The following is a 27,257-nucleotide window of genomic DNA, read 5'->3' on the forward strand; positions in this document are numbered from 1 at the left end:
AAATATTTCAAGCTGTATAAAACTTTTGTAACATAAAATATTTCTATAGTACCTATACTTGCCTGACCTAACCGAGTTATTTATATGATTTCGTTACGACATGGTACCTATTATAATAATATATTTACATTTTTCTAGTTTTTGAAAAAAATATTTTTAATACTTATTTAAACATGTATTAATAAATTTATTTGTGTTTTATAAATGTTAATAATAATTGAATTGTATTCACTGATCAGAACTGAATATTAAGAGATTATTGATGAAGACATAACATATATTATTCGTACTTGTGTTGTAATTATATCTTAAATTATTTACCTGCTTCAGGAGTCTTAACTTCAGTTTCGTCACTGTCATTATCTAGAATTATAATTTATAATCAAATATTGAAAGCTATATTAAACTTTTGTATCAGAAAATATTTCTATAGTACCTATACTTGCTTGACCTAACCGAGTTATATATATGATTTCGTTATGACATGATACCTATTATAATATATTAACTTTTTTCTAGATTTTGACAAAAAATATTTTTAATATTTATTTAAACACTTACTAAATTTATTTGTGTTTTATAAATGTTAATAATAATTGAATTGTATCATAACTTAAAAAGTTCAGAAACATGCATTAATATTTTATATGCACTAAAAATACGAGTACGTAGATAAAAAAGAAAAAAAATTATAAGAAATTTTTTTAAAATGTAAGAAACATTCATTCATAATTTTAAAACTTTTATTTTTAATCATTTTACGTTATAATTCCCATAAATCGTATACGGTGAAAAAATATAAATTAAATTTATAATTTATTATATTTCGTTTTATTCATAAAATGTTGGCTTTTTCATTATATCTGAATACAGAAAAATGCAACAATATATTGTAATAAATAATGTGAAATAAAATGTAATATTTTTGTTTGAGGTTGCTATTGGTTGCATTGTTGCACATGCTTATAATGGAATATATTTCGAACACGTACTTATTTCCACTTACTGTTTCTTTATTTAATCTTTTTGTATTTTTAGTCTACTTCATTTTTTTAGGACAATTAATAATATATATATCTACAAATAAATTCAATATTATACACCGCAGACGTTTTTATCCATCATTTTTATGATCACTCCATATTTAGTTTGGTATTATATAGTTATTTTATAAAATATAGTATGATGTAAAACATACTTTTATGAAGTTATTGTTTTGGACAGAATAAATAACATTATTGTATGTTTTAAATTATTATAACTTAAAATATTTACCAGGTTTTGGCGAAGGAGCTTTATACAGAAAAAAAATCAAATATTTATAGTTATTTTTAAATTGTTTAGAACATTGATTGGATAGGTATTATATTATAGTCACAATGCCACATAGATACTTAATACAATTACACATATTATACATTATAGACATTTTAAATTTTAACCAGTTTATGATCAAAATCATATTGAGTTTTGTATTGTACAAATTTTAGTCAGGGTCGTTAATAATAATTATAAATTATGATCATATATAATACATTTCTATGTCACAATTATCATATTTAACTATGGTAAATCGTACATGAGCAGTGATCTACATTAAGTACAAAAATAATACTTACGATTTTGTGACGATGAATGGATAAAGGTCGTACAGACGCATAGCACCATAAGTACAACGTTTAACTTGAATAACATTGATGCCATTTTCGTATGAAATTAGTTACAGACTTTTCTGAATAAATCTGCTTACTGTTTTTCAACAACGAATTTTAATAACAAAAGGAAAATACTAGACACACTGAGTTATATAAGCTCTTCTGTTTGTTTAGTTGTTGTTGATTTTTTGTGTCTGTGTCCCGTGTACTCAATAAGTAAGTAGTCGAAATAATGCTATAATTTTTAATTACAGTTGATTTGCTCGCAGAAAGTGAATCTAGGTCAACATTTAAGATTCCCAGTAATTTTCAAAAGCAAGTTGCAAAACATAAAATTATAACTAAAGAATGCGGACATTTTGACTCAAAATCGGTTTTGACAAAATCAATTTTGGTTTTTTTCGTATTACTAGAAAGTACCGTAGATACTTGAAATTTTTACTGAATGTTTATATTATCATTTTAAATTCACCACACAATATTCAAAATATTTTGACTCAAGTTGAGCTATTTATAGGCGTTTGAAATGTTCAATTAGGTACAATTCGCGGGTTTTCACTTAAATTGTTCCTTATACAAATTGGTATAAATTATGATACAATGCATAATTATAATACATTATCACACAAGCATACTTTGCAACACTTAAAATGACGCACCTGATATTATGAGCATTTGAACACATTATGTTACATAATATGTCGATACAATAACTTAACTTTGCAGTTTTAAAGTTCATAGAACGCTCCACCCTATATTTTTTTTTTTTTTATAAAAAACCATTTATTACATTTTATAATCACAATCATACAATTACAATGGTTTATCTACTTCCTGTAAGCAAAGCTTGTGTTGGAAGTAGAGAGTTATGAAATTATGAATTTATTGTTGTAATGATAATTAATAATATTTATCTATATATACTAATGAAAACAGATTTAAAAAAGTACAAATAAAGAGAAAAAAAATAAGAAAAGAAAAATATTAAATATAAGTACAGCATTTTTAAAAAACTTAATACACAGATCATATATACTATATACATAGAGTACCTAAAATAATATACAAAGTTTACAAGTATTTTAAAGCTCATGTAACAAAGTTTCACTTATATATCTATTTACATTAAATTTAGTATTTGTTCTTAAGTATTTTTTTACATTAAAGTTTAAGGTGTTGAATAGTTTTGGTCCCAGATAGTCGATGAATTTTTGGCCTATATTTTTTTTTGGATAATGAATCTTAATATCATAAGCTATGGTTTCACGCTTATTTCTTATATCATTCGGCGGAGAATATTTTTTTAGAGTATGACATATAGCAAATTTTTTGTACAAGAGAGTTAACGGTAAAACATTAAGTTCTACATAATTGTTCTTAGTGGATCCGGATTTATTTTTTTTGTTAAGACATGTACGAACTGCATTATTTTGTTGTGTATATAGTGGATTAAGTATACTATCTGTAGTACCACCCCATACAATTATTCCATACTGACATATGGACTGGTATAGTGACATGTATACAATTCTCATTGTGTCATTAGAAATTAATTAATTTAAGCTATATAATTTAAACGTAATCGTCCTTAGTCGAGTTATTATATTTAATACATGTATATTCCATCTCATATTGCAGTCAAACATCAAACCCAAATATTTTATTTTAGTCACTCTATTTATTGTGGAGTAGGTTGGAGTGTCTCTGTTATCATAGTTACAAACTTTGAGATGTTGTATTGTAAAATTTGATAAATTATAAATTGAAAAAGCCATAAAGAAAGTTTTATTATAGTTTATAGTTATTTTCTTATAGTTGAGTTTTTGTATGAAACAGTTTAATTCATTAATTGCTTTCGTTTGTACTATTTCCCATGTTTTATCTGAAAATAATAAGCACGTATCATCCGCATAGGTAACTATTGAACCGTCAAGTTGCATATTACATATACTGTTTATATAAATTATAAATAGAACTGGACCAAGTACACTTCCTTGTGGTACACCACAATTTATTGTATAATCGTTACCTATTATTCCGTTAATCGTAACCATCTGTCTTCTATAACTCAAATAGCTTGAAAACCATTTTAAGCTTTCATTAACAATACCAAAACCAGGCATTATCTTTAGTAATTCATTATGATCAACGGTATCGAAAGCTTTCGCAAAGTCTAAAAAAACAGCGATTGTTTTTTTATTATTATCTAGAGCATCATAAATATTTTTTGAGACCATATATAGCGCATCTGTAGTTCCTAATCCCGGTCTAAATCCATACAGATTTTTCGAAAGAAGTTTATTATTTTCTAAAAAGGCCATTAATCTTGTCTTTACTATTTTTTCTAGAATCTTTGCTAAGTTATTGATCATCGATATTGGTCTGTAATTATTTACTAGTTTTTTATTCCCATTTTTAAAGATTGGTTTAACAATTGTTGTTTTGAACTGTGATGGAAATATTCCTTCTTTTAGGCTTTTGTTATAAATAAAAATTATTGGATTTAATATAAATCTTGATATACTTTTTATTAGTTTTACCGATAATTGGTCAAAGCCTGTTGCCGTTTCATCTTTTAAATTATTAATTAACATAATTATTTCATCTTTATCAACCGATTTAGTGAAAATGGTATCAAAGTTATTATCATTAGGACAAAGTACTTCTATCTGATGTGATTTAATAAATTTCTTAGACAATTGTGAGCCAATTGTAGTAAAATATTCATTAAATGCATTGCATGCTTTAATTGTTTCATTATTAACATCAATTATTTTATTATCAATTTCTAAACATTTTATAGTGTCTTTATTATTAGCCATGTTACCTACTACTTCATTAACTAGTTTCCATGTAGCTTTTGGATTAGACGATACCGAGTTAAATTTGTTTTTGTAGAAATGGATTTTGGCCTCTCTTATAAGTGTATTAAGTTTATTCCTGTAAGATTTATAATATTTAATTAATGCATTATTTAATGGGTGTCACATTTTGCTCTCTGATAATCTTATTTTCAGTTTGCAGTTCTCCCAGAGTTGATAAAATGTCCTTCATTTGATTTTTGAAACTTTCAAATTGTTCACTCATAAATTCAACGGATTCTACTAAACTCTCAATAGTAGAATCCGAGAAAGAGCTAGTCTTAGATTTGGTATCTTTATTATTTTTGCATTTAGAACAGTTCCATAGTTCTTTTGACTCACTTTTCATTTTACGAAATATAGTTTCTCTAAGTCCTGCGCAGCCAAAGTGTAAGAATTCATTGCATTTGTTACATTTTAACTCGTCTCCCTTGTAGATTTCTTCGTTGCAAATTAAGCAGATCATTATACGCACAAATTACGTTAAATTTATAAATACGAGAAACAAACCGCTGATAAGCAACAGGTAACAACTACCTTCTAACTATACTATGCATAACGATCTCCATATGAGAACAATAGTTGAGGAAGCACGCAGTTTTTACACTTGTTTCCACAAACGACTCCATTTCAACCCTCTCATAAACGATCTCTCTATCCTTACATTACCTGGAAATCCTAACCGCAGACTGAAAATTAAGTGGTGCCGCTACCTATTACAAAACTATAATGTCTAACGTCTCGAAAAAAAAAAAAATATATATAAATTATGTAATTATAGTAAAATTTATTTAAAATAATTAATCAATTAGTCAAGAGTCACTAATGGGTGGCTGCTTAAATCACGCCTGTCACGTATCATGTACTTATATCATATAAGCTTATTGTGCAAATTGTATAGATTGTTTATTTCAAATAAAAAAGAAAAAAAAAAGTTCATAAAAAAACAAGTGTGTATTCGTATTGTGTTATTTGAACTTACCAACCTACTGTTACATTACTAATAATTTACATCGTTTATTATAACGCATCGCGTATTATCTGTTTTTAAAAAATAATTTTATTAAGAAAATTTAGTTTGAAATAATTTTAGGACAACATTAAAACCAACGATTAGAGATATCGGCGTGCTTTTGCATAAACGAATGGTATGATTTAACACTAGGTATGAAAAAAATACAGTTACATTTGTTTGTATATGTGACTTAGGTTAATTATAATATATGCTAATGTTATTGAATCGACAAACGTGGTTCATTGTGTTACGATATAGAATATTTAATTTTTCGTATTTTTATGCATTTTCAACGCAACTACAATAGATTACTACTCAATATAAACATATTTAAAATTTAATTCGTCTAAAGAGACATTGGAAACTATAAAAAACTGGGCTATAATGAAATATTACACAGGGTGATTTTTTTTTATCAAAAGGAACTCATAATTTTGAAAAAAGTCAACTATACATATTTTAAAGTTATAAATAACTACATTACAGTTTCTAAAATTGAATGTAATATTTGATTTTTTACGTTTATATTAATTATTTTGTTAAAAACTTAAACCGTAGAAAAATTGTGGTTTTAAAAAAGCAATCTATATATAGTATAATATGTTTGTTATAATAAATTAATAAAACGTTTATTTGTATTACATTTTTTTCCACATTTATTTTTTGAGAAAAACCTCCTTTTAGGTTTAGATCTTATTGGAAAGGGCTTATTTATTTTTCATTATTGTAGTATAGTATAGTATATTATTTACAGAGTTATTAATTTATTCGGTTTAACTTTAAAATGTCTTCTTCCACAATGGAGCTTAGATTTTTACTTAGGCATTTGCCTTCCTCATTTTATCTGTTGGACATAAACGAAAATACAAAAACTGTTCTATTTAGAGAGTTTGTCAAACTAAATATACACCTACAGATTTACGTTAATTACTCAAAGCACTGAACGGTCATATAAATTATCTAATATACACAGGGAGTCTCGCTCTGGGTTGGGGCTTGTATTTTTTAGGTGCATACAGTATAATATTATATCGAGACAAACTGATCATTATTAAGTAATCGAAGTCGTCGAATCAACAAGTAGCTGAAAGGACATGATATTATAAGTGCGGCTTCAAGTTGTTTCAAAAAAAAAAAAAGTTAAAGGAAAATTGTATAATGTATTGTGTCCATTGCTACAGTTGAATTGAAATCTTTTGTGATAATGTGCACACTCAATAAAAAAAGCTTTCTTTTGAAGTTTTTAGTGACCACGATTAATGGTGGTCAAAAAATGGAAATCCGATTTTAAACTATGATAAAACTTTTGTAGTAAGTGACACCAGCTATATAGTTTTCATTTAGTGATGCCATTATTTTATAATATGTTACCAATGATCAAAATTTGTGCTGAAAAACCGCTACAGCTTTGAAACAAATGAACGACAAAATGGATAAAATTCGAAGCGGATGAATAGGCACCATTGTTATTAACTGAGTGAGTGATAAACGATGCGAGAATTGTTGTGTTAAGAGCCATAATATTTTTAATATAGGTTATTCATACAGGTTATTCAATAGAATTGGTCGATAATATTCTCGGGTTGTATCTAAAAAGTCAATACCATATTACAAAAATCCTTATGTATTTAGAAAATTAGAAAAGTATTGGGAAACTATATAGGTAGGTATGGAATAAATGACGCTGGGAGATTTTAAATCACTCAAATACCTTTTTTCCAAAGACCAGTATTTTAGATGAATCTATGACAAAATATGCAAGGTAAAAATATTCAACGGATAAAATAAAAATCAATGTATAGCCGTATAGAAGATATCAAAGTAAAAAAAATGTTAAAAGCCCGTTTGAAAAAAGGACGTTAGTAAAAATTACGATATTTTTTAATTAGATACATATTGTTCATTTTTAAATTACATTTTAAAAACATTTAATAACACAGCAATAAAATAATAATAACATGTTGCGAATAAAGTTACATGAATTAATAATTATATTTTTAGTTAGTCGAGTTACATTAAATCGTACTGACATGTGTCAGTTATACATTATATATTATTTAAATAGATATAGTTGGTTCAATCTAATTATTAAAAATGTTTATTTTGAATATGGACATTTTTTTTGCAGGACATATTTTGATTATACATGACAAAACGTATTGATTTCTTTATTTGGTTATTTTATCCATCGGATATTTTGACCTTGGATATTCTATTACAGGATATTTTGCCCCAATACCGTTTTTTATACCTTGTTTTTTTTTTTGCGAAGATATTGAGTCGGGAGACACCAAATAATAATGACGTGCAATTAATAAGTTACGGTGTTTTTTAAATTTGTTTATTGTATTAATATAAGTATGATTAGAGAACTATGAATTATACTTTGGCGTGTTATTAACTTTTCGTTATTCTCTAGTAAATATATTAAACGAGAACGTTTTATTTATCATAATATATACCGCTACCAAGGTTATATTGAGTCACTTAACTTGGACTGGACGTGAGTACAATGCGCTCCCGCACATTTTGCCGTAACTAAACGCTAACCAACTGCAAAATTATTATTGACACAATACACACCTTACACCATGAGAACGAAATGTTTTTTTTTTTCTCAACGGCTCAACTAGTTTGGTTTTCACGAATTAATTCCAACAAAAAATATTGCATTATAACGTCATTTATTAGTTTTCAGAAAATTATTAGCTACTGATATAATATAAGAGCTAATATATAGGTATATATAGGTTAAATATATTGGGCGCACAGATAAAGCCCTATTAGTAGCACATAGATTATGTTCCATAATATTTCACAAGCGTCTAGATGAATACAATGAAATAATAATAACATGAATATTAAATGGAAAAAAAAAATGCGAATTGCAAAGTCTTACAACAAATTTACAATAAAAGTCATTCTCCACGTCCACATAATATATAATAGGATATAATATAATATAATAATACTATTTTTTTCCGACATTTAAGAACGTAACTGATTTCCTATTTACGTATAGACATAGGTAACCTTATATCAATAATACTTGTCAGTGTATTATTGAAATACAACAACACTACATGATACAACGTTTTTTACAATCACAGAAAAAATTAATTGTCATATAATGTTTGAACTTACTTAGTTTGTGTCTTATTTAAATGGTTATCGGTATTATAAATCATAGATTAAATTATAATTACATTAATAATAGTAGTATAATATTATGTAAGCTATAAATTAGTTTATTCATTACATGTTAATGATTTTTTCTACACACGTAATACTATAATAGCTGAAATGAAGTATTTTTATAAATCGTATCAATTATAATAATAATTGTATGTTTATTGTTTTTTTTATTATTTTTATTTTATTAAAGAAGAAAGCCTCTCGATGTCTTGACTATTGGCTTGTTTTACGCATAGGTATTTAAATAATTTAAATTAAACTGACAATCCAATATCTTTCGTAAATAAAAATGTATGTTTATTGTATATTATAATTAATATATAGTTATTGATAGTATATTTATTATTTTTAGGCCGAAAATGAACATTTTATTATTGTTATTTGATAATTGCCAGTCATAATTATTATTAACCCACTAATGCATTATATTTTTAATTTTTAAATAAGCCAACATTAATAATAAGGGTTATGAAAAAATTCAAAAGTGCGTTTTTCAACTGAAAAAATGTCATGTACAATCAAGAATAATATATTATACTATTTACGTAGATGTCATTCACTTCATGAATAATGTTTTTTTAAACTATAGTTTCTGTGCGCAATAATTATTTGCTTTATTTGGTTTCTTAAAAAAGGGTTTATTTTATCTATTGTGAAATATTATTAGTTTATAGTTTATAAAACAACTAAAACGATTCAATTTTAAAAAGTAAAGTTAATCATTAAAAAAAAAAATGCATTGTTCAACTGAAGTGTTGTGCAACATCTAACAATATTTTATCACGAACGAAGTAAAAGTAAGTAGAATAATAATTCATAAAATGGGAATTTTAGTAATACATTCAAGCACAGTTTCACTTATAATAGTACTAAAACGACTAAGAGGATTCAAAACTCTGAAATGCATTTAGCGCCCCCCCCCCCACAATTAACGAAATGCGGTTTCACACTGAAACTGTAGGTACCCATAGGTACTAAATATTTGATATATTCGTTAACAAACGCATTTCTGGATAGGCAAAAAATATAAAATCAGTTTTATAATAATTTTGATAGGTAGTAATTGAAATAGAAGTTCCAGAGCTTGATATTGTTTTCATACTTAATTGGATATGTCGAATGATATGATAAAACTGCTATAAGTGATTACGTTTTTAAAAAACTTAACTATGTACTTTCAATAAATTTGAAGTTCGTGATTTTATCAATAGGTAGTTAAAGACACACACATTCAGTTTTTAGAAGTATAGGATTCTTAGCAGATGTCTATAATCATAAGACACGTTTTCAAGAGTAAAAATGTGATGTAACTATTGGCTTCTTCTTTACATCCATGGTCAAAAATAAAATGAAAATAAAAAGATGGAAGTTCATATTTTTTCTATATTTCAATTTTGATTACAATGATTTGTCATTATCATTATTTTAATTGACAAAGTTAATTATAGGATGATGATAAGCTTACGTACCTGAAGGTAAAAATGATATGTGAAATAAAAATACAAGTTTGAAGTACCTAGGTTGGTAATATGATAATTTTATTTTAAATTTAATGAATACACTTAATTTTATTAATTTTGTATTTTTGTAAAATGTATCACAAATTAGAAAGTTTTAGAAAACGTATTGAAGAAAAAAGTTGTTTTTATCCTAACATTATTATTTTTTTTTCAGTTATAGAATGTCAAATTATTTAAAAAAAATGTTTTTAGTTGAAGATGGTTAATACAAATTTGTTATTACTAAATTTAAATTGATTAATTGAATTTGTTTATGAATATAATTTAAGTACACCATTTAAACGTATATAGTTCCATAAAATCTTCCAGCCAAATTGAAAAATATTTAAAACTAAATATATTTAATAAATTATTTAAGAATTTAAACAGATTAATTTTTGAAAACCAAAAAACAAAATTCCTGAGGATTTTCTATTAAATCATTATCATCCGTTTTTTTTCAGTTTATAACTTTCTACATTAAGGTGCCTACCTGATAAATAAAAAAAATGTTGGATGTTGATGCATATTTATTACAAAACTTTAATAACATAATTTAATATTAATAGTAATAATTATTATTTTTTGTTATCAAGTAGCTTAGACTTTTTAAAAATAAAATTAAAGCAGTATAAGTAAAACTAGTAGTTTTAATGAACTCATTTTGCATTTCAAATATGAGTATATAGGTACACACACATCAAAATAATCTGCCCAATAACAATCATATTATAAAATTATTTTTGAGTTGTAGTATACGTATTACTATTTTAGTGAGATATTACTGATATAGTTTTTAAGTGTATAAAGGTTTTAAATTATAAGACGATTGATAAACAGGTATTTTATTGTTGTGCTGAACGCACTTTATATATTTCAAATATACACTTTCTAAAATTGAGATTTAAAAAACTCATCAATGTTTAATAGTAAAGGTTAACACGATAATAGTTTTTAGATTTGTTAAAAATTAAGAAACATCCTAATTGTTTCAAATTATGTATCAATTTATTCGAATAATTTTAAAACGGACCGACTAACTCGAAGTTATAATTTATGTTTCAAAACACCAATAACCAACTTTTTGTATTACATTTATTTGGCATTTATACTGTTATGTTTAAAAATGCAAAATATAACCGTTTGAAGTTTAGGAAGTTTTTTATGTTATTGTCTCGTTTTCCAATACTAGGAATACTAAATTTTCTAATAGGTACTTCTACACAGTGGCGTAGTCTGGATTATGAAAGAGGGAGGGGAGGGGGCTAAGGTTAAATCAATCCAAGTTTTTTTACAATTTTCAAATAAAAACAGTACATTTACTGGGATGAAACGGTGATGGGGGGAGGAAGGGAGGTGTTTAAACACCCAACCACCCTGGCTACACCACTGCTTCTACACATATATTTTAAGTTTGATACATTTATTGTCCATTTCTGTGTAGGTACATAATAATGCTTAATGCTAAAAATAATAATAAAATTAACAATAAAATAAAATACAATCTTTTTCTCTTATTACGTTGTACAAAACAATTTTCACCATACAAAATAATTGATAGGTATCAATATAACAAAAATGATATTACCAATAATAGTGTACAACATATCAACATTTTAACATTATTACCCATACATTTTAACACATAATAAACAGTTGAACAAAAACGTAATCGAAATATTTTCAAACATAAACAAAAAAATAAAATTTTATAATATTGTTAAATATCGTTATCAAACTACGGTTACATGCGAATCTCACTTTTTCGTTATTGTCATACAATTTCATAATATTATAAAATAATATTACATTATTCTATAAATTATAGTAAGGTACTGTTATATTATAATAATTACTTAAAATAAATTCATGATTTTTTATTGTCATCAAAGTACTATAAATTATTGTTTTAAACTGTACAATTATAAATTATCAATTATTCATAGAATTGAATTATTATAATTTTGAATGCCTGTTAATATAATATATTTATACAATAGGTATAATTTTCTTTATAAGAGATTTATATTACCTATTTATTATTCTATTTTATCGAATATAAGTATTTAATATAATATGTTTAAAAATGTCGATACTTAAAAAAACCAATAAAAAACATGGTATATACTCGTAATAATATTTATTATAGGTTCAAATAGTAACGTTTTTAATTCCGAAGAATAAAATAAATGTAATATTTAATTTTCTATCCTATTTTATTATTTAATATTACCTATCCTATTAAATTCAAGCAATTTTAGATATTGCAGACAATTTTTTTACGTATTTATATTAGCTTTTTTTTTAGAATTCTATAATTAAACAATAACACCCAATTAAAGAAATAAAGTACGACCAAATATCAAATTCCATTTTAAAAATAGCATAAAATAGTTGTAATTGAATCATTCAAGATTATTTAAATCGAGATGTTTCCACTCTTCCAACAAATATTTTTAAATATTAATTTAGGTACTAATATTTATAATAATAATAATAATAATACGAATTTTTTCTATATATATTTCTAATACGTCAATAAACGTTGTAAGTAGAGTTCCTATAATTAGTATTATTCTTAAAATTTCAAAATCAAATAACTTATAATACCATTCAGCGTTGTGCTTGAGATGATAGGTAAAAATGGTAACTTTCCAACCACATTTCTAACGAATGTAAATAAATGTAATTAAATCATATGTTTTTTATGCTAAATACATCTCCGCGGGTAGGTATATAAAGTATTCTTATACTGATTCCCTCATATAATATTAATTTAATTAATTGTAAGTATATTCGAAAACAGAAGAAGACAATTTAAAATATTTTATTCAAGTTATCACTACGGTTTGGGAAAACTAAGTAAAAATAATATAACCCTAAATCTACTAAAGATAAAATGTATAATATACGTTTTTATTCGTGACGACTATTGGAAAATGTTTTTGTAATAATAATAATTAGAATAGATATTGTGAAATATGCTTTGTTCTTAAAATAGGTACGTATAAGATCTTTAGTTTATACTCATAGGTCATAACTTGTTTAAAACGTTTTTCATTGTAACATGCATTCAAGTAGATACCTGGGTACTTTTATATTTTTATAAATCATCAACCAGAAACTTTTATGACATTTTGACAAGAGTTAGAGTTAGAGCTAGGGTTTATGTTTTTTTTCGTAATACTTTCAACTAACAATAATATGTATTAGTGATAAAATATTTCCGGTTTTTTATTGTACATTGAACTGTTATTATTATTTTTCGGTTTGTATTATTTTTTGAGTGCATCGATGACGATAGAAAAAAAGAAACTGCTTAATAGTACTGTACTCTCGTACCTATATTATAACATTATAATTTTAATCTAAACTTAATATTCTTAATGATACCTTACATATATTTTCACACATCAGCCTAACTTAAACTAATATCCGAATTCCCGCGTTACAGGAATTCAGTCTCACTTTTCTGTCTTTGTTGTTAAGGCCCTTGTCTCTCGACAAGGTGAATAGCCTTTAAAACGGTAATAATGATTATTACAAAATAAAAAATAATGCAAAATAATAATAACACAAACATTTATCCTATAATATTCATTATGTAATCGTTACGTTTCTACTAACTATTCTAAATACCTCGAAAGCGTCGTGGTTTATTTAATACGTAGATATTATATTAGGTTATTCTAAAAAAGTTATAATTTTTTCATTACTAAAATCTCGTTTGAGCAATAATATATTAAACTAACAAGAAATAGCGTTGTATTTATTTTGATTTATATTAAATTCCATAAAGTTGATTAAATATTTAGAATAATGGTAATAATGGTAATGACTATTATAACATTATAACGTTAGTAAGACATTGTTTAATAACACAGACATAGTTTTTTTTTTTACAGAAGATTTATCGAAATGCCTTGTCGTTGGTTCCGTTACCCTCGACTTTTATCTTTATTCATATTGTAATAAGAGAACAAGCAGAGTGTCGTGTTCTCGGAACTGTACCTATACATTTTTTTTTGAGACGAGTGTCAAATGTTGCGTTTATAATAGTGACAGAAACCCAACAATGTGAAATATTTATTTGAAAAAAATTCTGACGTTGGTGAAACGATGATATATTATACTGTCGTCATTATCGTGATTGCGTAAAATGAAGTCTGAAAAAGCATGTTCAACAAAACGCGTTGACTTTTGATTCCAAGTGCCGAGTAAAGTGTACGATATAATTAATAGGGTTCGTGGAAATTCCATAATATCCATATTTGATGCGTTGGCTTTAGGACGTAGACAAAAACTGAGTATAATAAGTTGACACCTGCGCCTTTCAAGTATGCCTACTTTCAAGCAGTGATTTTCACCTGAATTTACCTGCCCCTCGACACCTGTTAAAAAACTCCCAACACCCATACGAAGCTTTTTCCAAAACGCTCGAATCAACCGAAACCCGATTAGTTCTCAATTGGAAAAATGACACACTTTTCCCGGTTGATTCTATATTCTGTTTTTTAACAGTGATATCTCATTATTAACAGGCGTTGAATAATGGTCAAATAAACGGTTCATTATCCGGCGACAAATATTTGAGAATGGACATTTATCAGTAAACACTGTCGCAGTTCTAGTTATATGACGATAATGTTATATGAGTTGCAAAAATATTCTAAGAATTTAGAAATTTCCTATGGTTGAATAAGCAAATAATTTTATAGTACATTTTTTACAGGACACATGTATTAACCTAATAGCTTGTTTGAATTGTATACTCCCTCCATTGTTTGATTATCAACACCTGAACATATTCAATACCCGAAATTTGAACTAAATAAATCGAGTGCAAAGCTCGGTTTTCAGGTATAGAGGAGGTATTTTATTCTGTATATTTTGGAGGTAATCTCACGTTTCATTACAAGTTCAACACTTTTTGTCATGTTTAGGCACTTGTGTAGTTTGACAGGATAAAACGTAAACGTTTGATAATAATAAAAACCAATTAAAAACATCAGATAACTTGACCAGTTTATTGTCCATATCACGAGGCAATCGTTTTGCTCGATAGGCTGCAGTCACGACTTTTAAGTATGATTATGTTTTATTTGTATACGTATTGTTTGTTGACAATTAATTAAAAATGTAACAATCGACCTCATTTCAACGTTTTGCCTGTACTTGGTACGATAATTGAACTGTCGAGGACTATATGTTTAAACCGGTAGGTAGGTAGGCATTTTAACTTTTATTTTTGGACTTTTATCGGCATTCGGCGCTATTGCTACCTACCGAACCCTGCAGATTATAATAAAGGGCAGTGAAGTTGAAATTTTACAAGCGTTGGTGTCATGCGATCGTTCGCAGTTATCGCAGACGGTATTGCTAAAAGTCTTGCGAGAAAACGCGAGAGCTTCAGTGCTATTTTTACGATACTTTGATGTTATGTTTTTCAAAATTACTACTTCTCCGTCCGTTGGTCGTTTTATTGCGACTCGTGAGTGGGCCCATGGTATTGTTGTAGGGGAGGTGCACTTCGGAAATAAAAGTTCGACGCAGTTATACGTATAGTGTTATTATGCACTAGCGTTTTGCGCCAATATGTCGTGTAAAGTGTACCAGAGATTTTTTACTCGAGCTCACGAGATTTGTGATGAGTGGTTACGATTTGATATCATCCATTTTTTTTTCGTGATATTATTTGGGGGTGCCCATTGAATATTTTTCGTATTTTAACTGTTGGACAACACCGGACTAACCGGATTAGATAGGGGACTGAAATGCAACTAAAAAAATAAATAATAAAATAAACAACTGAGTTATCCGATACAAATATTATGATATTCCAAGTTCTTGGTGAAATTTAATCATATTATCATATTATTATACTCGTTTGCAACTTGAATTTGTAATTACTGTAATTAATAATAATTTGCTATTACTTTTTTTAAAAACAATTTAGGTACCCGTTAGTCTAGGGGAGTATTAAAAACACAAATTAAGAGCACGGGGTGTATTATTTATTGGGTTTAATATTATTTTAATGAAAGCATTTCTTACACTTTTGAACTTTTGAAATTTTATGGAAAAAGGTGGACGATTCATTTGGCCTGAACAATCTTAAAATATGGATTTTAATGTTATTTTATTGTAGAATTTATGAATCTTTGTATTTTTTATTGAGTAAATATTAAATATATAGTAGTATAATGTTGCTTGGTATTTATTCAGACTTCATTTTACAAAATATATACTTGTAAACATTTTAAAATCTATTTATAATAAAATAAACTATTGTACAAGTGTCGAACAATTAATTTTAATTATTTATTTTTTGACAATTAGAATCGACAAAGGAAACAATGCGAAATCATCTCAAAGAACCTACAATCACTTTTTCGCTCTTACATTCTATTCGTAAATGTCTAATGTGGCCGTTTAAAACGGAACACCAAACACATCTCTGTTTTGAAATTTAATTAAAAATTGGACGTCTAACCGAATAGTTCACGAAAGACTTTAGAGCTGTTTACAGGTAATAAGTTTTAACAACAATCATCAACGTCAGATAAAATAAAAACTAAGTAAGTTTTACGCTTTTATATCTTAAAACTAAATATTGGTCATAGTACGTTGTGTGTAAATTGTGTGTAAGTATATATAGCATTATCTTAACTCTATAACGTTCATATATATTATGATGCTGTTCTATTACGCAGTGTAAGCTACGTTTTTAATACACTAATTAATTATTCTTTGTCCATTATTTAATTACGCGTATAGGTTCATAACTATGCGTACGAGTATGTATGTTGTATTAAGAAACGGAACTTTAACAGGCACTCAAAATTATTAATAATTTACAAAAAAAAAAAAAAAATTAATAAAAATTAGTCACTATAGCTTAAAATATATAGTCGATACAAGACGAACAATAAGTGTCTATAAAATACTTACCTTAATCTTGTTTTATTCATACACAAGAATATAAGCGCAACAGATCAGATAATTCATCGCCGGAAGGAAGACAAATGGTAAGTTTCTGTGAATGGACGTAGGATTTGCTTTGAATATGATTATATGAACATAATATTGTGTACCACCTATAGGTATGCTGGGCTTTACTGTCGACGCAATATTGTCATTATGACATTTACCATCTAGAATTCCATGGTTTGATAAGCGGCGAAGATTTATACTGTAAACACGGAGAGCTAACTGTTATTATGCGATTAACAATTAATTAATTAATTAATGAAGCTCATTATGCAATTATTTATTGTACACGGGCGGTTGAATAAGAAGTCTGAAATATTAAACTCGAGAACGTCATCAATCAAACTAAGCACTGTGGCTTTCCACAATGTTTAAACTGAGATTTATTCGACTTAATATTCATCCTTTAAATTCGGTGTATTGTTTGGCGCTGTGGTGCGAATAAAACGTGTTTTCCTTTGGCGGCATGCAGTCAAAAACAACAGATAGGTAGCTGTTTGCGACGATCTTGTATAAATTAGAAATTGCTCGAATTATCCGCAGATTATTATAATTATAATATCAGCCCGTTGATCGATGCCTATCATAACAATATCACTGCAAATTACAATTATTATAATATTACCCTTTGTCGTTATAGTCATGCTAATCAATTAATGTCTTCAGACGAAATTCTCTCGTTCTCCCCCCCCCCCCCCATCCTTGAATGTTCCACTCATAACGGATGACCTAAAAAGCTAACACATAGTTACCGGTATGGTAGGTACCTATAAATGGCCACTGTAAAAAATGTATTAAACTTCAATGTTAAGTTTATAACCCGATTCAACATGATATTTTGGGGTTTTTTTTTTTAAACAGTCGGGTAATGTAATTTTGACGAGTAATCGACAAATTGAATTCCATTGAAAATAAATTTAAACATTCAACCCAAGTAGATCATTTCTGAATCTATAGAGTATAGACAGTATTGTAAAGTACTCGAGTAAAAGTATTTAAATACTTTTTTTAGTACTCTGCAAATACGTATTTTAAGTACTTTTTAAACAGTACTTGAACGGAGTATTTTCAATACATTCTCAAAGTATTTGTATTTAAAATCAAATACTAACTTTCAAATACTTATTCGTTGAAATTTAGACATTTTCTATTTTAGTTTTAATTGTAATCTAATAAAAAAATTAAATTAAGAATTCATGTTGTTTTTTTATTTTTTTATTATGAATTATACTCAACTGAAAATGCTAATACTTCTACAAACAAATGAGTTGCGTATTTTGGAAGGAAAAATGTAAAAATATGCTGGTCGATTAATAAGCTTAAAAAATAAAAAATTGAAAGTAAGCATTTGAAAGTAGGTATTTATAAATACTTTTTTTAAGTATTTGTGTTCGTCCCTAACTATTATTATTATTATTTTTTTTGGTGAGTTTTTAAATACTTTTCAAAAAAGTACTGTACCTGTATTTGAATATTTTTAAAATGTTATTACAAGACTGTCTATACACTATAAATGTATGCGACATTACTTTTTCCATTTCGTTCATCGAAATTGAGATAATTTATTAACCCAAACAATGAGAATATAATCAACATTAAAAATGTTTCATCGTTAAAAATATACGAAAAGAGCAGCCAAAAAGTAGACCATATTTACTTAATAAAAACAATTTCAAATTTCGAGATTTCGAGATTTGCCGTTTTTTGATCTTCAAGTATTATATTATGTTAGGTCGTGTTAGCTAAATGTTCGTAGCTTTGTGATAAAATCTTACTGTGGGCACATTTTCGACTACCTACTAAACTCAAAAAGTAATTTAAAAAACGAAGACTAGAAATATTTAGTGGTTTGTTTGTATTGTAAAAGTGAGATTGATCAGCGTGCATATTGCAAAGTACAACTTTGTCTTATAATATAGAATCAAAATTATGAATATACCTAGGTAAGTTAGTTTTGTGTTTATTTTCTCAGAATGAAATTATTAAACTCTTTGTCTAAAATATACTTTGTCCTCTAAATCGGTACAATCGGCAGAAAAAATATCTTGTGAATTCGATTTCGTTTTAAGCCATTCAACATTTGTTCACTAGTAGAAATTATGTACCTAACAATAATCAATGAACATTCTATAAAATGTCTTTGTAGGGTTTTAAACGGTCCGACTGCTATTTGGTTGGTGGAAATGTATGATGATTACAGCGATTCTCTATTTTTTTGATTCCCAGCGGATTGATGAATGTAAGATTGATTTAACAATGGTATGTGTTTTTTTCTTCTATCTTTCGTCGCATTTAGAGCAGTGAAAATACTTTGATTTTCTACTTCAGCATTTTTCCTTGTAGAAAAGTGAGTATAGTTGTAGCATATTGGAGTGGCTAAGATTAAATAATTCATAGGCATTTTTAAAAGCGTGAAGAACGACAAAAAAAAAAAAAAAATTAAAAAAAAACTTTTTATGTAAGACCAGTTTTCGACAACATTGATTTTGTTTTTTTGGTGTGACTATATTATCATTAATAACCATAGATACTTTAAATTTTCTGCATCATTGAAAAAAAAGATAACTTTACTTTTTAAGCTATTTATTCTGATAGGAAATTATCGATTTTTTTAGTTTCTTTTCAATTATATGGATGAAAAAAATTTGAAAATGTAATAAAAGGTTCCCCATAAGTTGTTATTATTGTAGTTTAAAAAAAAATCAACCTAAATTAACAATACATTTTTATAATCGTATGAAATTAGAATTTTGAAAAAAGTCAAAAGTCAAATCATTTTGAGTTGGATATCTATTCAGAAAAAAATGTTTCATTTTGTAAGTACAATTTGAACATTTAATAACATCAAAATCATTTTAATATGATCTAAGATATTGATAATTTTAATAGAAGGATCCTCAATAGTTTTGAGATAGTTAAAAATGTTTAATTGTTCAATATTAACTATAATATAGTTTTAGTTTTAAGGATTTAATATTCGAAACAAGATTTCTCACAAGTAGCACTGAAAAACAAAAAATTTAAAAAATGTATAAACAAAGGTTTTTATACGTATTTATTATTTATTACTTTCATTTAATTTAAATAAATAGGACTAATAACCTTATTTTGAAGTCATAAAGTGCCAACAGTATTTTGTCTTACCAATACATTTACCAACTTAAACCGAATCGCCCATTTTTATTTCTATTTGTTTTTGTATCTCTATAAAATACACTTGAATAATGTCCGTCAAAAGTTCTAAACAAGCCTAAATATATTGAAAATCATTGAATGACACACATAATCGATGTAGTCGAAAATTGGCGTTGCGTAAATGAGCCCAATTAATGCCATTTATATTTTGCGTGATTTTTCGTTGTTGTAGTTTTCACCGAAATCTGTTAATTTATTATTGTACACGAACCACCTATTTGAGATACGACGAAAGTCAATAAAAGTTAATTCGGAGAAAACAAGAAGAAGCCAGCGATACACGGTCATTTATCTTTCATACTGATAATTATTTACGATGATAAAATTAAATATTTTTTTCATGCAAACGTTCACGCATGATCCGTCTATCATTTGACAACACATTCCAATCAATATCTCAACTTGCGATATTTCGTGACTCAAATATAGGCGGTTCATATATTATGATATATTGCTCCGTTCAAAATCTAATATTTATCCCCCCAGCTGCCTCATAAACAGTATATTAATAACAAAATTAATTAGATAGATCACAGGATGTACCTATATTTTTTATAATTTATCTCAATTATCGCTGTAACGAGATTGTAGGAGTTGACCACGGTCTGCAAACAAGTACCTATTATACAGTATATTGACTCCCGCATCAAAAGTTTGTGAACCACTGGTCTAATATTAGGTATTATAAAAGTGCAGCGCAGCCGTAGACATTATACTACCAGACGAGCAATGAGTGTGTGGAAGCTTTTTGTTTACTCTATGAGAGGGGGGGCCGGGGGGGGGGGTGTATTAGAAGAAGATATTATATAGATATCATTATTGTCATATTTTTTTTCATCGATACAGACCACGTCAGTGTAGATAAATACAATAAATATCACTATAAACCTTCTACTCATAGATGGGCAACGGTGGTAGTTCCTCTGGTCAACGCAGGTACCGGCTGATCGTCCGAGCTCAGCAAGTTAATCGTTTTTTTTTTAATCAGTTAAAGTTAAGTTACTTTCGTACAAAAACGAGCCAATAGTTAGAGTATGAGTTATTTTCTAAAATGTTCCAAATTTTTAGAAGTTTTCACTATTTTCGCCAAACTAAAATCGTAACCAAGTTTGGAGTGGCAATTAGAAGTTATTTTTTTTACAGTTTGAAATATAAATACAAAAACAGTTTGTACAAAATATGTTGGGTATCACATAAGTCAGTTGCTCGGTGTCTTGGAGGCTAACTTAAATTATTGGCGACAGTAGAAAAATTATGTTGGACAACAGATGATTTGATCAAAAAGTTCAACTTTCATCGAGCAGGGGCGATAACTCATAACTCATTTTTCTTGGAAACGTTGTCGTTAGAACATAGAATGTAAAACAAAATAATGTATATGCATACACGAATTTAAGTATAAATAATATTATATTTTAATTTATTATAGTCGCCGTGTTTAACGTGTATTACGAGAAATATTAATATTTTATTAAAATGTATGTATCCAACTAATCATAAACATAAATAATTGATAACAATTATATGATTAGACAAGTGTCGTGAAATTGAAAATACTTATTATTATTCATTATTAATAATTTACGACCGCGGCTACAGGTAGTAATTATACAGTCGGCAGTCAGCACTCAGGGTTTTTGGAATGAAAAAAAAACCAGTTGCTTATTGTTTTTAACGAGTTAGATTAGATTATCGTCCACATCCAATTCGATGAGTTGAGTCACAAAGTTAATATGAATTAAAACTATTTTAACATTAATTCTCTAAATGGTCAGCTGTGCTGATCGTGTTGTTCCACACTTACACATACCATGAGGGTAGACCACGCCAGTTTGAAGCAAAAACAGCATAAATAAACACTTATAATATTATCCATGGTATATTATTACACGATTCGTGAATATTTCTTACAATTTTCAAACGAAACAAACGAATCGTGAATGTACTTGTATTGAGCATTACGACTACCTAGTAACTCCTCTGGTTTTCGGTTCTCAAAGTTTCGACTTATTACGATGGCCCCACCCGCCGCCCATGCGCTGTCTATGCGTATGAGGTCTGTTATCAAGGCAGTGTCGGCGTGTATCGGTGATTTTTCCTTCTCAGCACCCCCCCCCCCCCCCGTTCAAATATTCTCTAGTCAAAAATTAATTATAAAATCGTCAAGAGCTAACCGTCGGCTAATCGCGTTTCAAACATGAATTTATTTTCACCCACTCTCACACGACCGGCCCACCGAGATTTTCTCGGCAGCTCGCCTAACCCGCTCAGGCCCCGGTCGTCGCACACAGTTCTCGTCTAGTAAAGTATGAGGTCTACGAGTGCGGCACTGGTCCTTTTGCACTTTGGCCACCACTACCGTACTCTGGCCGTGCAGTACATTTGCATTAAATTTTTACGAAACAAAAAATCATAATTGCCTGCGGCGTGACTGTCGCAGTGACGTCGATCTGTTCGCCGTTTGGTTTCACGTTCATATAGTGCCCCTGTGAAAAGTGTCTGGGTCGCGACATCAATGACTCGTAGCCGGGTCGTTTTTTACCCGCAGTGCCGTTGGAAGTGACCGCCGCCGCCGTGATGGGCACGACGGAAAACGGATCATCGTCGCCGTCCTGGTAGTTGTTTGTCTTCTCGTGCCGCATCAGTTCTTTCAACTCTTGGAATCTATCTTTGGCCGTCAGTCGCATGGCGATCACGGGTATTTTAGTTAGGGGGTGATAACCGAGACGAAATAAATTTGCTTTTCTCGTCAACTGATCGTCCATGATAGCCCTCGTTGTAGTCGTCATCCTAGCGATTTTTTCGAACGGTCTGAGTTGCCTGAAAATATGAAACCTGAAACGACAATAATATTATCGTCATGTTAAATGTGAATTATAGTGAAAATAATTGTTACGAGTGGGGACTGTGAATTTAATACACGAAAAGTTCACGAAATATGTGTATGATGTACGATCATATACAGAATTCCAAAACAATGGCATCCTCAATTCTGAAATATAAACTATAACAAATAAATGTAAGTTCTGTATTCATGCACAAGTATATTTATGGCTTTAGAGGAACGAATATATAATATGCGTGTAATAGGTATTTGATATTACATAGGTATTATGAATACAATAAAATATAATAAGCTTCATAAAATACAATTTATTTGTATAGTTTAATATCTGTGTGTAACAAACTGTAAATTATGATGAATATTACATTTATTTTATTATAATTGCTGCAGAGTACAATATGTTACTTGAGAAAAGGTTTTATAGAAAAATATGTCAAAAAAACCAGTGAAAACAAATAATTTCAGTTTCTCAAATACGATTTCGTGGTTAGTTCTATTGAAAGCTTTTGAAAATTCGGCATAAGATGAATTGTTCCCAATTAAGCATTGCTGTTAAAATATTGTAAAAAAATATTTTCGGTTAAAACTTAATTACCTATTGCATGAAGTTGGCCAAGGAATCAAACCATATTGATTATTGTTGTGGGACGTAGAACGATAATAATATGTTAGTCTTAAAGATTTTAATTTGGAAAAGTGTTTATGAATAATAGTGATAGTTTCAATGTTGGAAGTTAATTTTAAATTAGAGAAATAAATGATGAATTGGAAAGGAAAGTGATCAGATTCTAGTGATAAAGCAAAGATTCTATTTTGGACGTTACTTAAAGTAAATCTGCAATTATAAAGAAACATAATTGAAATGCGGCCGGGAAGTTAAGATAAAGGAGTTAGATAAGGAAACATTAGGCGGAGTTAAAGGATTTATGCAAGGTATTTGCCTTAAGTTGGAGTAGAAATGAACAAATAATTCAGAGAAGAGGTTACCAATACCTTCGCCATCATCGGCCTATAGACAAGATCCCAAGATACATTACTCTGCCTAACTATAAAATAATTACAAAAATTCTACTCGCTTATATTATTCCAAACATGGTATATGTATCAGGGAATGCGAATATCTGTCAATAAAATAAGGTTCAAAAACTTCAAACCAATGATATTTTGATTATTGTTATGGCATAATACAAATGTTGGCGGACCCTAACCAAGGGCTTACTAACTTGTCGTTATTTTGGTTTGATCTAAATGCTCGCAAACTAATTATTTTATTTAATTTTGAAATTATATCTGTAAAAAACGTGTTTTCAAGTATTAAGAAAGCTGTTTGTTTATAATAATTGTTCAATAGAAGAATACGCTTACACGATTGTTTTACGTATTTGTACGTATTTGTACATAAGAGTTTAATAATTTGTCCCTATTATTGTATACAGTTATGAAAAAGTGTTTCAAATAGTATTCGATTTATTTAAAAAAAGCTATAATTTACAAAAAAAAAAAAAAAAACAAAAAGCATTTTATATACATTCCTACCGACGGGGGTTGTAGGAAAAATCTAAGGGAGTTGTCGTGCGCAGTGAACAGGCCCGCTATTACTTTTCAAATATAAAACCACAAAACACTATAGCTGGATTATGACGAGTCAAAACTGTTTCTAACTGAATCGTACACGAAATGCGATTGATCGAGAATTCGACTAGATGAACACTATCGACTGAGAACCACGATCCTCACTGCCCGTAGTATCGAATATTAAAGTCAATATTAAATGTCAATTCTCAACCATAGGTACAATGCGTACGAGTAACGTTCTAAAATAAAATACATTTGTATGACAAAAAATGTCCGCGACGCGTTTTTAGAAAATATATTCTGATATTTAAAAAAACGCACACCCACACTTCTGGATGTCGTTTGCATAATATAATATGTTAACGTTGTGTTATATTAATAACATTACCTGTCTGGCATGGTTCGTTCGAACATCATTGATTTTTGTCTGTTCATGTACCTCGGCTTGATGTAATCTTCCCATGTGTTGAATGCAAACGGATCGAAAGTCAGCGGCAGATTGCTGGCCGACTGTGTCAGTTGATTTTGCCTCTGATAAGCGCGCCACATTAGACGCAACTCGAGGCAGGTGGGTTCGTCCAAGAAATCTTCCGGCTGGGAAATTATTTTCACCTCGTTGATCGCGTCCTGTCCAATCTTCGGATCCGGTTTCCGACGATCGATGACCGTTACTTTGGGACCGTACATTTTCACCCTGGGATGAGTCGTACAATCCGAATACTTGTTGAGTACTAATATGAGTGAGATGTACAATACGACGCTGATTTTCATCAGGTCCATCTGTAAAAGAAAAAACAGAATATATTCCGTTCGATTTTATCGAAAATTTCAATTTTTCGGGTTCCCTAAACGTCGTATAATCACGAGACACGCAACGTTACGAAAACCGCGCGATCGATAAATCGACGAAAAAATGTTTACGAACTGTTATTGAAAAGGTTCAATTGGGTATGACGATATTATAATATATGTTTATTGTGTACATTTCGGTTTCGTTTGTTATTATAATGTTGTAATGGGCAATGGAATTCTCCAAAGAAGAGATTAATGGAACTCGATGAATGCGACAAGACTCGTACCTAAAAAACGATTTCCCGAACAATTCGACCGTTTATTTTCGTTTGAAGAATTTATTGAATTCACTTTTTCATTAGAAATCCAACGATATATTTTTAATTAGAAATTATAGACTTAATGGCAGCCATTATGCACCTATACAACATTGTATTGTTTTCGAGCAAATGGATTTAAATGTATCAACAGACTCAATTAATTATTAAAGTGCTGCGTTTAATGCAATACGTCTATTATTGTGTGTATTAATGAACTCGAACGAATCTCAAGACTGTAATCAATTTTAGCAGAGATTCGCAGAATGTATTGATACTTATTCGTATCAAAACAATGAGCATAATAATTGAAAAATATATGGTCATATCGGTTACCTATAGAGCGGTTTTGAGGGAGTTCCGATTTTTATTATCATCGATAGTGTTACAGAACAATGTAAAATAATTGTTGGCATTTCGTTGATTATCTATTGTCGTCACACTGATAGAACGATAATACTTCAGAATGTGATTAAAGCAAGAAATATGCAATTATTGCTTTTAAAACATGACCTAGGTACCCATAATATGTTTAAGAATTGTTTTCAATTTTTTCTGTTAGCGAATTATTGTGTTGATACGAAGAAGATAATTCGTTTCCAATATTTCCGAGAACGTTTTCAAGTTGCTAAACCACACTAATTACTAATTAGTTTCAACTTTCGAATTTAGTCCTGTGGCACTACTAAGCGCTCTCCCAATCTTGTTGTCCTTGTTATTATGTTATTATGTACTCAAACAAAATTACTTATTGAACTTCTTATGTGTATCGATTGTAATTATATTTCTGAATAAATAATAATAATAATCATAATAATAATAATAATAATAATAATAATAACAAAAAACTTCCGCATCAGTGACGTTTTTCATAAAATAAACCATCAGTTGCTTACTGTGTGTATTAAAATGGATTTTTTTTTAAACTCATTATTATTGGAAAAAAAGAAATTTCCTAAGATCTAAGTTGTATATTAAATATTTTGCTTAGAGAATCATTACTAAATACACCATTATGAGTTGAAGTGGTTGATATTAAGCTATACTTTGTACACAATATTGAAAGTATTAAGTTCGTTCTTTTTATTTTCACGTTTTTTCATTCATATTAAATGCAACATGTTAGCAATGTAAATATGCAACAATATAATTACTAAATATTTCAGTAATACGAATTGATGTTTCGCTATTGGACTAGTCATCGATGCCCAATTAAAATCAATTTAGAAATAAATAATTAAATAATTAAACTATAAAGTTGCCTTATATCGATGTTATTTTTGCTACATGATCTGGTAAGTACAATTTTGTTAAAAAC

The 27,257-nt window shown here is 28.3% G+C and overlaps 1 protein-coding gene and 1 long non-coding RNA gene across 2 annotated transcripts in view; both read right to left on the reverse strand.

The window, feature by feature from the left end:
- Window positions 1–317: 317 nt before the first annotated feature.
- LOC111029301 lies at window positions 318–1,774 on the reverse strand. The gene is made up of 3 exons (XR_002603996.1): window positions 1,620–1,774; window positions 1,276–1,293; window positions 318–363 (listed from the first exon to the last, which is right to left on the reverse strand). It is a non-coding gene; the product is annotated as an uncharacterized LOC111029301 (long non-coding RNA).
- Window positions 1,775–13,995: 12,221 nt separating this feature from the next.
- The window catches only part of LOC111029299, a 53,249-nt gene continuing 39,987 nt past the window's right edge, over window positions 13,996–27,257 (reverse strand). Inside the window, exons 2-4 of the mRNA XM_022308264.1 lie at window positions 25,219–25,610; window positions 22,831–23,245; window positions 13,996–17,417 (exon numbers count right to left, since the gene is read on the reverse strand). Of these exons, the coding sequence (XP_022163956.1) occupies window positions 17,373–17,417; window positions 22,831–23,245; window positions 25,219–25,610 (852 nt within the window). The 3' untranslated portion in view covers window positions 13,996–17,372. The remainder of the gene's footprint in view (window positions 17,418–22,830; window positions 23,246–25,218; window positions 25,611–27,257) is intronic.

This window comes from Myzus persicae, unplaced genomic scaffold (genome assembly GCF_001856785.1).
Source record: "Myzus persicae strain clone G006 unplaced genomic scaffold, MPER_G0061.0, whole genome shotgun sequence".
Taxonomy (NCBI): domain Eukaryota; kingdom Metazoa; phylum Arthropoda; class Insecta; order Hemiptera; family Aphididae; genus Myzus; species Myzus persicae.